We start from the raw sequence: 15,437 nt of genomic DNA, 5'->3' as shown, positions 1-15,437 counted from the left end.
TTACCAAAACTACTAGTGTAAAATCAGCATCCGTTACTCATCCTCAGTTCATCCCAGATCAGGAGGAGTGTGTTTCTTCATCAGGTTTGGAGAAATGCATCAGTGTCTCATCAGTGGATGCTCTGCAGTGAATGAGAGCTGATAAAAACATCACAATAATCCACTCCACGAGTCTCTATGAATCGGTCCTGATGAAGAACAACTCACCTACATCTCAGATGACCCGAGGATGAACGCATTTGTAGAAATGTGTAATTTTTGGGTGAACGATTCCTTTAAAAGACCTCTGTTTGCGGCAGGGCCTGATGAAGCTCCTTCTGAAAGACGCTTTGATTACAGACGCGGAGTAAAGCCCTTGTTCCAGTCTGTTCACATCACTGTTTCCATCCATGAAGAGCTGACAGAAGCAGACAAACCCAGACGAGTGCAAACGCTCTCTATCCTCCATTAACTGATCATTCTGGCATAGACAAACCATGAATGTGTTGTTTCAATAAAAACAGTGCTCACTCTCCACCGTGCAGTTTATATAACCCTGCTGGAGGTGTTTTACAGTTTGCATCTTAATAAAACCGTCAGCTCAACACAGTCTGAACGCTTGCATCAAGTCCAAAACACAGCAAGACTGATGTCCGTGAAGACGGTTAATAAAACACCAAACAGGGAGGGACGTGTGATCGGGAAGCCCTTAAGAACAGGAGGAACTGATGGTGACGCCTGCTTCTCATGCACACACACCTCTGGATTCAGCCACGCTAGCTACAGATCTCCACACACGAATCTGAACCAAACCTCTGCCTGCGGTTCACCACAACACACCGAGAGAGAAATTACTCTGCATGAAGATTTGCAGTTTATAGACTTATAGACTTTTTTTTCTCTCCCATATTTCCTCCACATTAGTACACACAATCTGTGACCCTGGAGCACAAAACCAGTCATGAGGGTACATTTCTCAAAACTGAGATTTATACGTGATCTGAAGCTGAATAAATCATCTCTCCAGTGATGTGTGGTTTGTTCGGAGGACAATATTTGAAAATCTGGAATCTGAGGGAGCAAAAAGAATCTAAATATTGAGAAAATCATCTTTAAAGTTGTTCAGATGAAGTTCTTAGCAATGCATATTACTAATCAAACATTAAGCTTTGATATATTTACAGTAGGAGATTTACTAAATATCTTCATGAACATTATCTTTACTTAATATCCTAATGATTTTTGTCATAAAAGAGAAATGTATAATTGTGACCGATACAATGTATTGTTGTGTATTTCTCCAAATACACCCCAGAGACTTCCGACTGGTTTAGTGCTCCAGGAACACATTTGTTGCTCATTTTTGTAAAAAAAATAAAAAATAAATAAAAAGAGATTACTATTTGTGTAGACATACTTTTTCCATGAGTTTTTTTCAATGCATTAATGCCAATTTGAATGAATTTGGCTCATTAATCATTTTTAATCTGTAATAGTCCTATAAACATTATAATATAATATCACTGAGTTTTGACTTTGATGAGAATTGCTTGTCAGTGTGTGGAGATTCAGTGACTCACTTCAACTTTGAAAACAAGAGAAACATTCAGATTACTGTGAGCATGCAGACACGGAGAACTCTTCTGAAGGAGTGACATGAAGCTTTGCTCCGTGGATCATTACAACACACTCTCACGCTCACATACGGCTTCCCCTAATATTTCAGCGCTCCCTGATCTCTGTTTCTCATGTTTCACTCGTCTCTTGCAGTTAAAAGATCTCTCTAAAAACATTTTTACATTCATTCAAATGTCTAACATGACAAGGTGCCGCCGCACTGGGAGACCTCAGGGTTTGGGCTCCTCGTGGGGATTCAAGGACGGGCAGTTCTGCGTCTGGGAATGTGAAGCGGATGAGGAAGAGGAAGAGGAGGATGAAGAGGAGGAGCTGCGTCTCGTCTCCACACCAGTGCTGGTCATCTTCATCTTGCGGCGTTTCGCCAGCGGCGCATTGTCGACACTTTTGAGGAAGAACCCCTCGCGCTTCCCTCGGTTAAACGCCTGTGTGAATAAAGAGCATTCATAAGGAATCAGCTGACTCACTTCTGATGAACCTTTTCAAGTGGCAAGGTTTAGAATGAATGGACTGTCAAAGGAGGGACTGAAATCTCTCCGATTTCATTAAAAATACCTTCATATGTGTTCTGTAGACATAAAAAATTAACTACAGGAGTGTGAGTAAACGATGAACATTTTCATTCTTGGGTGAACTATCCATTTAAGAACACACTCTGATTAATTCATGTGTTCAAATAGGTTTTGCTTTGAATTTCGTGACTGAACTGATTAAATAATTTAATGTGAATATCTGAGCGAGAGGCATTTATCAGCAATGTGTCTTATATTTTATTCCAAGTCAGATGTAGATGAAGGGCCTCATCTACCATCATTACGTCTGTTTCTCCATCTGGTCCTGCCAGGGTGTAATCACTCATTTCTGTGCTTTAATTATTGCTCAGTATAGTGTCGATGCAGAGACTGGACCTTGTAGGTGGCGTTGACATAGGTGCGGACGGTGGGGCCGGTGGACTCCAGGACATCAGGGGTGCAGAGAGGGGTGGAGGACATGACACCTCCACCCTGGAGCCAGGCGTTCTCCTTCAGAGCCGAGAGCTTCAGCCGGCGCTCAGGATCCACGGTTAACAGACCTGTGAAGATCAAGAGAGAGATGGAAGCTCATCCTTCAGACACTAAAGCTGTGTCCTCTCTGCTTCCACCAGAGCACTGACGCTCATCCATCTCCATCCAGATGATCAGATATTATAACAAGCACTCGTGCTGAGATCGGACTGAATGTGTGTGAGAGCGCACGGGTCAGGAATCACTCATCAGGCGCTTCGGAGCGGTAAAAAACTATTACGACGTATTTCACAGAAGATTTGATAAGCTGGAAGATCTTATAACAAGGGCTTTTCTGATCAAATCCTCAGTTGGACTCTAATCTTAAATCTGAATTAAACAACACATTTAAGCACAGGATTTTCTGTGTATGGATAATATCCAATCATAGGAACTGCCTATTGATTTTGGAGCACTGGGACGAAAAAAAACAACAAAACAAAAAACATACCTCTCACTAAATCTTTGGCCTCTTCAGACACGCCCCTCCAGGCTTCCCCGTCCAATGAGAAATCTCCCTCTTTGATCTTGTGCATGATGTCAGCTGCGTACGATGACGTCATTCCCTTCTTCTCACTCTGGAAGGGAACTTGGCCAGAGAGCATGGTGTACTAACAACAACAAGAACAAGAACTATATCAGCACATGACATCACGCTCTCTGAACAAACATTATAAAACAAAAACAGACAGAACAAAACACAACAAAACAAACACAGACAGACAGACACACAGACACACACACACAGAAAAACAGACAGACAGAGAGACACACAGACACACACACACAGAAAAACAGACAGACAGAGAGACACACACACACACACACAGAAAAACAGACAGACAGAGAGACACAGACAGACAGACACAGACACACACACACACACACACACACACACAGAAAAACAGACAGACAGACACACACACACAGACAGACAGACAGACACACAGAGACAGACAGATCGATCATGTGATTTTATCGATTATCTTTGTGTTACAGTGTATCTCCAGCAACAACCCAATGATTTAAGTAACCAGTTTTTTTGGGATGGAACAAGTAAAGTTTACTTCTGGAATTTACCAACGTAGAGTTATGTTCATTTTCTATTTATTCAGTTTAAGGTATCAAACTTTAAACAATGAGCTCTCCCTTGAATAAAACAATACATCTGGCAGTCCAGACCAAAACATCCACAATAATACATGAATCTGGTCAAGCACACGTACACACACACACACACACACTCTCTCCACCCACCAGGATGACCCCGAGGCTCCAGAGGTCACAGGCCTGGTCGTATCCCTTGCTGTGGAAGAGCTCGGGCGCGGCGTACTGCAGGGTGAAGCAGGGGGTCTGCAGGGGGGCACTGCCGCTCGGAAACAACCGCGCAAACCCCAGATCAATCACCTTCAACACAGACTCATCCGACTCATCCGCAAACAGCACGTTCTGCCGGAGGAAGTGAAACACAGAGACAACACGTGACACACGGCTCAGCACTGACACAATCCACCACAGAGCTCGGACATTCTGCCGCGATGCATCGCAACGTTTTACAACGTGAAAGTGTGAGTCGTACTGGATGCTGTTGGGCTGAAAGATCTCACTGATGAAGATTCATGTCGACAGCCTCTCGCTACAGTCCTTTTACCTGCATGTGGACGGCACATTACAGTTCCTCCAGAGCGAGCGGAGCACTGAGCGAGTGCTGTAATATCACCGAGTGAAATCAAGCACACTATGAGTGATGATCACACAGCGGACGGACCGTTAGCGCTGCTACAGATGTCAGCATCATACTGATTCAAACCACACTACAGCTGCTCGTTCTGTCTAATACTGATGCACTCAAACACCAGGATGTCCACCCTCGCCTTCATTCATCTGCTTGCTCTTCAAACATCAACACATCTACATACTACTGTTGCCAACAAATAAACCAACCTCTGGACACAGAAACCTGAAGGTCACCGTTTCAACTTTGTCAAGAACAACTGAAAATCATTTATATACATATCAAATATTGTCAAAATTGAGTTTAACTATATTTCACAGCCCTAGTAATCAGCGAATTAACCTTGATAGATACAGTTCATATTTTATGTCTTTAATATTTCTCCATGGTACTGAATATCTACACGACCGGTTGGGATCAGAGGGATTTTTTTTTTTTTTTTACAGGAGTAAAAACGTACCACAGACTTCTTTAAAAACATCACAGTCTCACTGACCCCAGGCTTCTGAGCGGTCGTGTATGCATTAAGGCAAGGTTAAAAATTAAAACATCATAACAACATTGCCATATAATTCCTGTGGCTCTCTGTTCATGCTGATTTGCTCCATCTCTCCCTCACGACTGAACTAGATCTCACACGGATGTAATGCTAGCTCTCTGGAGCTGGTTCTAGCACCCTGCTAGGTTCAGAGCGTCTAGAACACAGCTGTACTTCCAGTTCCTCAGTATGTGTGTCTGTACCTCAGGTTTGAGGTCTCGGTGTACGACTCCGGCCTCATGCATGAAGCTGACCGCAGACACCAGGCTCTTCATCAGCTGACTGGCCTCCCATTCTGCAAACACCTTCTTCTTCCGGATTCGCTCCAGCAGCTCTCCACCATGCAACAGCTCCATGACCAGATACGTGTGATACTGCCAGAGAAACAACACACAGGGACGGGTGCGTTAAAAGCCATGAAAGAGAATGGTGTGAGAGCAGGTGTGCATGCATACATGCACATGATTCTTCAATAAAGCACTCTTTTGTGTGTGATGTCTTCACTTTCACAGCTAGGTGTGGTACCTGATCGGTGTAGACCTCGTGGAGCGTGACGATGTTGGGGTGAGACTCACACAGGCGTAGTGCTGCGATCTCTTTCTGAGTCATGGCCTCCATCCTACAACAGCACAGAGACTGTGAGAAGGGCATCGACGACCGTCACAAGGGTTAGTTTAGAGATGTGTGAGCGGACACTGTCTTCAGGTGTGCACACGTTCAACACTTGCTCGACTCAGAGCGACACAACGCAATGAATCAGTGTCTGAGTGAATGATTCATTAACCCATTTTTTTAAATCATACAGAGAAGATAAAATTATGATTATTTTGATTCATTTGTTTTACTCTAGTGTTTACTTTATATATCAAGAAAGGACACAGGTGTGATGTGAAGGCTGTACCGTCTGCTGATGATCTTGACGGCGTACTCCTGGCCGCTCTGTCTGTGTCTGCACTTCCTGCAGATGGAGAAGCTGCCCTCGCCCAGTGGAGCCCCCTGCAGGCACAGCTCATAGTGCAGGAAGAACTGGGACTCCTTCAGCATAGCGCTGCGCTGGACTGTAGCAGAACCGGGCCGGTCAACATTCACATGAGCGTCCAGAACGTCCGCCATCACCACGTTCTTATTGAACAAGATAGACGGAGCCACAAAAGAGTAGCCCTGAAGAGTGACAAGACAAGACGGAGGTTTATTCTGACCGCAGGGAAATCTACAACCCCAGCTGCTCTGAAGAATACTCTATTCTCAGAACAAACACCAACAATCCATGGAGGAGAAGAAGAAAAAATAAGGATTTATGCAGATTTGTAATGACATGCATGTAATTAAGCACATCATTTTCATTGTTGTGTGAATTCTTTCTCTGAGCTGGTCTAGCTGGTCTCAGACGGGTTCAGCTGGTGTTCAGCTGGTTAGACTGCTCTGTTCTGGACAGATGAGGTTAGTTTAAGCGGCACTCTTTAACAGGAATGTGTAAAAGTGTGTGTGTGTGTGTGTGTGTGGTGGCACTCTGTTTATATTAATAATGGAGGGCTGTGGCTGGAAATGTTGTCATGTATTGTCTGCATGTGTTTGTCTCCATGAAAGGAACACAGGTGTGTCTCTGCATGTGTGTGTGTGTGTGTGTGTGTGAGCACCTGAAACAGACGGTCTGTACTGGGCGGAGTGCTGGCAGGGGAATAGACCGGATCCATTCCTGTAAACTCCTCTGCAAAGTTGCCCACATCCAGCTCGTTCCGCAGCTCAGGTCTGAATGGACTCGGGAGCTTCTTCTCTGCCAGGTCAGACCAGTTTAAACCCTGGAGAGATGTGTGACAGTCTACAGTCAGCCCAGAGACAACCAGGACGCTCACCGAAGAAATAACTACACATCAAGTGTTCTGATACATTTCACATCAAACATTTTAAATATAGAAGTTTGTCTGGCTTTTAAACAACAGATGAGCTGCTCAGAATGAATACTAAAATAATCAATGTATTATGTGAACTGAAATAGTTGAAATCTACAGAGCAGATTTCAGATTGTCAGCGTTTGCTCAAACTGTCAAAACAGGGATGTAACAGATGAGCACCAGCCAATGAGATTGCAGCTCGCGCATTAGCTCCGCCCCCTACCAGAGAAACCATATCTTCTGCGTGTTCTTAAAAGCTGAATAATTCTAAACTAACTCTGTTATTTTGACAGGAAAAAACAACAAAGAAAAGAGATTAATGTAGTGCATCGATTGATTTCCTAAACTGTTTTAGCCAAAACCGTTAAAGAGCTAAAACCTGAGGAATAGGAACATCTGAAAGGCAAAAAGAGCGAGGACAGGACGAAGAGAGCACCTTGAAGAAAGCATGAGACTTGATCTCCTCGGCTCCTCGGGGGCCAGAGCCCAGCCTCTTGTGAGGGTCTTTCACCAGCAGCTTTCTGAGCAGATCCTGAGCCAAGGGTCCGATGATGGAGGGGAACGGAGGCTCGCAGCGCAGGATACGTCTGTCAGACACACAGAGCTGACTGAGTTCTGCACACAGCAGCGGTTAAACACTGGAGAACATCATCACACTCACTTGGACACCTCGCTCTGCGAATTCCTCTCTCCCTCCAGAGTGAACGGAGACGCTCCTGTCAGCAGCTCAAACATCAGAATCCCCAAACTCCACCAGTCCACCGCCTACACACAGCGTTCAGGAGAAACATCTCATCATGCACATCTACACAACAGAGCTTGCACAGCTCATCGTTTTACAGAAAGCCCTGACCACAAACTCTCATTAATGAAATGCAATAAAAAGTCTTCATCGATTTTCAAAGAAAAACTAAATCTCATTACTGTGGAACAAAAGGTACTGTACATCGTTATAGATTTAAATATTTTTCCATCACAGCTTAATGTGCATGGAACCGAAATATAATTCATATACTTAAGTCAACTGCAAATTACAGTACTGAGAATCAAGTCAGCAAATAATGCTCAAAGGTTTATTATACATTTTATTTACCCAAGTACTCAATAATCAAGAAAAAGTCACGTCTAACTACAGCAGACAATAACGAAATGAAAGATATATGAATCAAACTGTTTGTTTTCATAGCATTCAGTTGAAGGACAGCATTGGGCACGATGTGGAACAGTGCGTGTTGTCAGTAAAAAAGAAAATTGAAAAAGCGTTTTAATCCGATTAATCGAGAAATAATCGGCCAACTAATCGATTATGAAAATATTCGTTAGTCGCAGCCGTACTCTCAATGACATGAACTGAACGTTCTTATATGAAATGCTTTATTCTGAAAAGCCTCTGTGAGATTTGTGTGCTCTCACCATGCCATGGCCAGCTTTCCCTCGGATGATCTCCGGAGCCATGTACTCGATAGTGCCACAGAATGAGTACGTCCTCTCTTTCTACACATGGACAACACACAGCTGAACACTAGAGTACAACACCACGTGGATGCAATGAAACAAGCCAATCTACAGTTACTGGCCCAGTTTCACAGACAGGATTAGACCATTGCTCAATTAAGTATCTTTTATTGATATTTTTATTACCTCCTCTTCCAGAAACTCCTTACTCAGCCCAAAGTCTGTCAGCACCACATGACCATCACTGTCCAGTAAGATGTTCTCCAGCTTAATGTCCCGGTACACGATGCCAAGCTGAAACACAAGACCAGATACAGCACTTACAAAACACTGATCAGATTTATTCCTTCATTTAAACCATAAATCTCATCATAATCTCTTTTTTAATAGCTACTGCAATTGATTTCCAATTTATTTAACACTAATCTGAATTTAATTAGAAGGGGATTATAAAAGTTTGATGGTAAACTAGTATTGATAGTAGTAACTGGTTGAGAACGGATGTGCGTACCTTGTGCAGGTGCTCCAGGGCCAGAATGATTTCTCCCACATAGATCCTGACCTCATCCTCGGAGAAATGGTCTCTCTGGTACAGGTGTGTGAACATCTCTCCTCCGCTCACATAGTCTTCCCAAAACAAACACACACTCAACATTTTCCAAAAAACACCAATTTACTAAAAGACAAATAGCTGGTGCTAAACCACCAGGGGTGGGCGGTGTGACCGATGGGGTACATCGTTTTACATAGCACAGATAAATGTGCTGAAAACTAAAATAAACTATATTTCACACGGTTACATAATTATATTATCAGTTACATTTTCTCATTAGATTTTAGCGCGGCTGTCATTGGTAGGAAACATTGTTTTGCTTACTGTGTTGACCGTTGTAAGTTAAGTCGAATTTGTTCTCGTGCGCATCATGTGGCTTTTAGTTTGGGTTTGTTAGGTAGTAATGTGTGGCCAGCTGAATTCAATAACGAGGTATCAGGCAAGGATATAATTGGTTAGCACACTGCGGCAGCCCTTGTGTGAAGACCAACGAGTGTAAAGACCAGTGACTTCATACATATATTTGATTCTCTCTCTCTCTCTCTAGATATATATATATATATATATATATATATATATATATATATATATATATATATATATATATATATATATATATATATATATATATATATATATATCAAACTGTCCTGAGGACGGTACTCCTCTGGTGCTACTCGGTGACTTCAACATCCACCTAGAACATCCCCAGGCTGCTGACTTCACCACTCATTTGATCTCAAGCTAGTGTCTACTACGGCTGCTCACAGATCAGGAAACCAAGTAGACCTTATCTACATACGCTACGGCTCCACTGATAACACTTTAGTTACGCCATTGCACACCTCAGACTACTTCCTCATCATTTGAACCTCAGACTGACTACAGACCCAACACAAACTCCTCCACAGGTCATCTTTTGGCATAACCTGTGCTCACTCTCTCCCTCTCGACTATCCTCTATGGCAGCGGTTCTCAATTACAGTCCTAGCCCCACCGGGTCTGCATATTTTGCATGTCTCTCTGTTAACACACCTAATTCAGATAATCGGCTCGTCAGAAGTGAGCTCCCATTGACATGCTCCCTACACAGTGTTCATTGCTCTCTACTCCCCGAGCAGGGAAATCTGTTGAAGTTTACTTTACTTCAGAACATTCATTCATGGATTTTCACTGTGAAACGTCTTTACACATGGACAAGCATGACATCATATACCTCGGTAAATAAATACAACTTAAATTCACGTCTCGAGCACTTCAGTGCACTTTGAATGGAACATATACATGAAATTTGAACGTAATTAAATTGAAACAAAATTAACAGCAACTCTGACTTTTGGACACTTTTCAAAACCACCTTCTCTCTTCTCTGCCACGCAACTGAGACTGCTCTGCTCTCGGTTACTGAAGCCCTGCGACTAGCAAGAGCAGCTTCCAGATCCCAAAGCCAAAGCTTCCAAATCCCCTCTGCTGCTTTTGACACTGTTAATCACCAGATTCTCCTCCACCCTCAGAAAGATGGGCATCTCTGGAACTGCTCTCCTGTGGGTTAAGTCCTACCTCTCTGACAGATCCTTCAGTGTGTCTTGGAGGGGTGATGTTTCTAAGTCACAACAGCTTGCAACTGGGGTTCCTCAAGGCTCAGTACTTGGACCACTTCTCTTCTCCATCTACATGACATCTTTAGGATCTGTCATTCAGAAGCATGGCTTTTCTTATCACTGCTATGCTGATGACACTTTACTTCTCATTCCTATCAGATGATCCAACGGTAGCTCCTTGCTTTGCAGCAAGTCTAAATGACATCTCAGGCTGGATGAAAGACCATCACCTTCAACTCAACCTTGCTAGGACAGAACTGCTCGTGTTCTCAGCCAACTCAGCACTTCATCACAACTTCTCTATACAGCTGGGTTTCTCACCCATAACTGCTTCCAGCACAGCCAGGAACCTAGGAGTTGTGATCGGTGAACAGTTAAGCTTTACAGACCATAATGCTACAACGGCACAGTCCCGTATATTTGCATTATACAACATTAGGCCCTTCCTGTCAGAGCAAGCCGCACAACTCCTTGTCCAAGCTCTTGTTCTCTCCAGACTGGACTATTGTAATGCTCTCTTGGCCTATCTCTTTCTATTGAACCTCTGATCCAGAATGCAGAAGCGAGAGTGGTCTTCAACAAGCCAAATTTAGCCATAATTTGGTTTTAGTTTATTTCAGTTAGTTATTTTTTGGGTTTCAAATTATTTAAGTGCCCCTATAATGCCAATTTGGAATATTGCCTTTCATGCAGTGTGTAGTGTGCGCGAAAGCCAGAAGTGGATGATAAACAAAATATTTTCTCCCAACAGTAAGAATCAACTCTGAATAGCCTAAACGAGTTGTCAGTAATTTGAACCCCACTTTTGTGAGGACTACACAACACAGGTTACACAGTTGCATAATGTCCTATACTGAATGGACACAAAAAACTCGACCAGCCGTTAAAAACTGCAACTTGTTCATGTTAAGAAGATGCTGTGTACTATGGTGTTCAAGTAAAACATTTTATTATTCTTTTTTTTTTCACGTCAGAACGATGCTAAGAATCAGTGGTTAGATGAATTTAACTGAACAACCCCAATCTTTTTTTTGTGTTCCTGTCAATTTACTGAAACTGCTTCTCTAATTTTGGGTATTCACAAATGCTTGCACTAGAAAGATGAGCTCAGTACTCAGTTTAATTGAATCAGCTGACTCCACTCAATCACACCCTGTAAGTATGATCAATAATTGATGTTCATATTTTTTTTTTTTTTTGAGTGTTCAAATATGGAACTATAGCAACAGGTGCATAGTTTCTGAAGGGCAATGTACGCGGTAGACCAATCACAACAGACCCAGCCATCTGACCAATCAGAGCAGAGCAGGCTCACAGAAAGGAGGGGTTTAGAGAAATGGAATCTCATTACTGATTCGAACTAATCGTTTGGGATTCGCCTTTAAAATGGCATACATGTCATTTACACCCTACAGTAGCTATGCTTCCATCCAAAGCTGTGAATTTTACTAGCGCTCAAAGTTGGAATATCACATAAAACATAAGACGAAGAGAACAAAACTGTCACTTCCTGATAAACCTGCAGCAAACATCACAAATAAATGGTGAGTGGCTGCAGTAGAAGAAGCCACTGTGGCACATGAAACACCACAAATGTTAAATGAGTTTTCATCGCAGTTTATGCACGTTTTCTTATCTAATATTTTTTTTTTATTTAGCTGAGTGCATAAGATTTTATGTGAAACTGTAGGATGTATGCACACCTGGCTGTATTTATTCAGCATATTTTTATGTGATACCCCAAACTGCACATTAAAAATATTTGGACGGAAACTTCATCTTGTTTACACCAAAGTACTAAAGATGCTGGAGAGCTGAAAGCACCAGGACCTACTGTAAACACAGCTATATTACAGATAGCATTCATAAAGCAGCATGCAGAAGTGAATCAGGATGAAGTGTGTATCCGGTGCTCACCGAGTATGAGATGCAGTTTGGTTTGCGTCTGAAAGGCGTAGTGAAGGGTGACCAGGAAGGGAGACTGGCGGATGTGTTCCAACACCTGGCGCTCTGTTCGAGTGTGCTCAGCCGTCTTCGCCTTCTGAACGATGGCTGCTTTCTTCAAAACCTACAGAAGCAATGATCATAACTTACTTCCATCATACGATTTCATTCAGAGGAAGAAATAAACATTTGAATAAAACTGTACTTGTCACTTTGTTAAGACTGTATCAGTCCAAAAGAAGATATTGTAATTTCCATTCAAAGAATTCAGAGCACAGTGGCAAAAATGTAAAAAATAAAAATCCTCAGTTCTTCTTTTGTAATCTAGCATTTGAGATATATATATATAACCCACCAAACAGACGGAGCACAATAGAACAGGAGCAAATTAAATCTGACCAAAATATACATTTTTTTTTATATTTGTTGTTGGACAATAAGTGTTAGTTTTAAACTAGATATATGACATTTTTTAATGTAAAATATACTTCTATGATAACAGTAACTGTAAAGTGACTACTGTAATGGGTTAATCAAAATATTAAATATAATGCATTTACTCTGTGCTTCTGTTTTTATTTCTATTCATTTTTTAGTTTAGTTAATTTGACTTCTACTTTAAAAGCATTATTTTAGAGTGTAACGTTACGGTGTTAGAATATAATGTGATTTTATTAAACATAAAGCCTACATGGTCACATCCACTATACTTGTTTCACAGCCTTTAATATAAACATTGTTTTATTAGACAACATTAGGCAGGATGGAAACACTATGTTACAACTTTTTGATAAAGCTCTCATTGGTTTTCTTTTGGAAATATGTTTAAAGTGTATACTGGATGCATTTATGACTGTAAAGTATGCTTGTGTGTGTCAAAACCATGATTAAAACCGAAATCACAAAATTGATCAAAAAATCGTGATAGGTTTTTTTTTGTCCATATCGCACAGCACTAATAAAAACAGCACAAACCTTCATGGCATAGAGTTTGCCTTTATCATGGCCGCTGATCTTCCGGACCAGGAACACTTTCCCGTAGGCTGTGAAGAGAGCAGAGATGTTTAGAGAGACGACTGGAGTAACCCTTCTCTTCATTACAGGAGCAAACGAGTCACGCTCTCACCTCCGGTGCCCAGCACCTTCAGAAGCTCGAAGTTCTCCATGCCCACTTTCTCTGTGTATCCGGTGAGGTTTGCTGAGAACACACACACACACACACACACACACACACACACACACACACACACACACACACACACACATCAGCACAATACTGGGTCAGATACACTCAACCATACCAGATGGAACACTGTCTGATTTTAACATTAAATCAGAAGATAACCTATGACTGAAAATGCAACAAGTAACAAATTGCAAGACTTTTTTCCTGCTTTCAAATTTTTTAATTTAAATAAAACAGATCTAGAATGAAATCAGGCAACAAAGGTCAATCATCCAACATCGGAGATATTAGAAACCATGGATTTTTACATTTAATAAAACGGTTTGAAATGGAACAAAATAATATAAAGGACAGTCATAATTAAAAAAAAACAAGTATGATGCCATCCAATGAAGTTGTGAAGTTTGTCCAAAATAAAAAACATCAGAAAGTTCCACATTATTGCAATGCTGTTATGGGTGTTCTTCGGAATATTAAGTAATATTGCAATTACATCACACCAAGATATTTGATCGCACCACTGTACCACAAATCTGTTTAAATAACCAGAGCCAGATTTGAGAAACAAATCATAACATTGGGCCAGGTTTCTGTCTTTTTTTTTTTTTTTTTTTTTGCGTTATTTGGAACAGTTGCACGTAAATATCAAGGTATATCTGAAAAGCCATGGTTTATATCAAAGTACACCGAGCAGGGCAGAAACTGATCACGTGATCTGAGTTACGTAATCTAAATCCAAAAATGAAGTGATTATAATTACAGTAAATTATATTTTAAAATACTAGTATAATCAGACTTGAGTAATTTTTCATTGATTACATATTATTATCACAATAGCAATACATTATTTAAAATTAAATGATTCTCCGTCATTTAATTTTTTTTTTTAGTTATCAAGTCTCACATTAGCTTGTTGACGGTTGGTTAAGGGTCTCGTGACATGCAGGTAAACATTAAATATTTAATCTTTTTTTTTTTTTTGGTGTAACGGATAACGTTACTGACTCATGTAATGAGGAATCACGAATCAGTATCTCGTGTGTGTGTGTGTGTGTGTGTGTGTGTGTGTGTGTGTGTGAGAGAGAGTGTGTTACCGCTGGTGATCCGGTGTGTGACGGTGTTGTCCGGTTCTCGGTCCGAGTCCTCTCCGCTGCTGTCGCCGGACATCATGAGCTTCGGTCACTCGCGGGTTTCGGTTGTAAAGTCAGACTCTGCACGTTATGACATGTTTGTGTTGTACTCTCAGCTCACAATCTCTTCGAGGGAACTCTAATCACTCTTCACTTCTGACAGCCGCATACTTTAATATCTGTCTGAAGGGCGACGAGGCGCGGTGACGGTAATTCAGGTTAACTGATGATAATGCGGGCCATGAATGACTGTTATTTCCGTATTTCCAACTTCGTACGATCCGAGCGGATCCCGTTAGCGCGGTTTCACCGAGAACACCGTCCAAACACTGCGATGTTCGCTCGATAACGAGCTGTTCCTGATAGCGTCCGTGCTAACCCTCATCCATCACAGATCTCGCTCAAACCTCTCTAGACGCCGACTGTGAGGTGTGATAACTGGACGGGTTTACTCCTCTGCTCCTTCCTTCCGGCTGGAGTAACGCCCGGCTCGCCTTAAAATATGCGTCTGTTTGGGAAAGGAAATGAATTGAACGACAAACGCCTGGAAGAAAGTGTAGTAAGGATCCTTTCGGCTACGGAAGCCGAAGTAGTGCTGTTCGAATCGTGAAGCAAGCAATCGTCGCTTTGAATCGGTTCTTTCGAGTGAACCTTTTCGCGCGAAGCGAACTTTGACCACAATCGTTTTGTTTTAGATGTGTGAGGTGAGGTTGGAAACACAAAAAGCGAATTACTTTATTTGGCTT

General features: G+C 41.8%; 1 protein-coding gene across 1 annotated transcript; it reads right to left on the bottom strand.

Moving 5' to 3' along the window:
- Positions 1–1,174: 1,174 nt before the first annotated feature.
- rps6ka4 (ribosomal protein S6 kinase, polypeptide 4) lies at positions 1,175–15,428 on the bottom strand. The gene is made up of 17 exons (XM_026255300.1): positions 14,656–15,428; positions 13,502–13,573; positions 13,351–13,418; positions 12,349–12,499; positions 8,789–8,904; positions 8,464–8,571; positions 8,236–8,316; positions 7,484–7,587; positions 7,259–7,409; positions 6,568–6,729; positions 5,832–6,091; positions 5,456–5,549; positions 5,134–5,304; positions 3,915–4,106; positions 3,109–3,268; positions 2,523–2,686; positions 1,175–2,039 (listed from the first exon to the last, which is right to left on the bottom strand). The coding sequence occupies exons 1-17, from the start codon at positions 14,729–14,731 to the stop codon at positions 1,827–1,829; spliced, it is 2,343 nt and encodes a 780-aa protein (XP_026111085.1). The 5' UTR covers positions 14,732–15,428; the 3' UTR covers positions 1,175–1,826.
- Positions 15,429–15,437: the final 9 nt, after the last annotated feature.

Source organism: Carassius auratus, chromosome 5, assembly GCF_003368295.1.
Source record: "Carassius auratus strain Wakin chromosome 5, ASM336829v1, whole genome shotgun sequence".
Taxonomy (NCBI): domain Eukaryota; kingdom Metazoa; phylum Chordata; class Actinopteri; order Cypriniformes; family Cyprinidae; genus Carassius; species Carassius auratus.
This window is presented reverse-complemented; position numbering and strand designations above follow the sequence as displayed.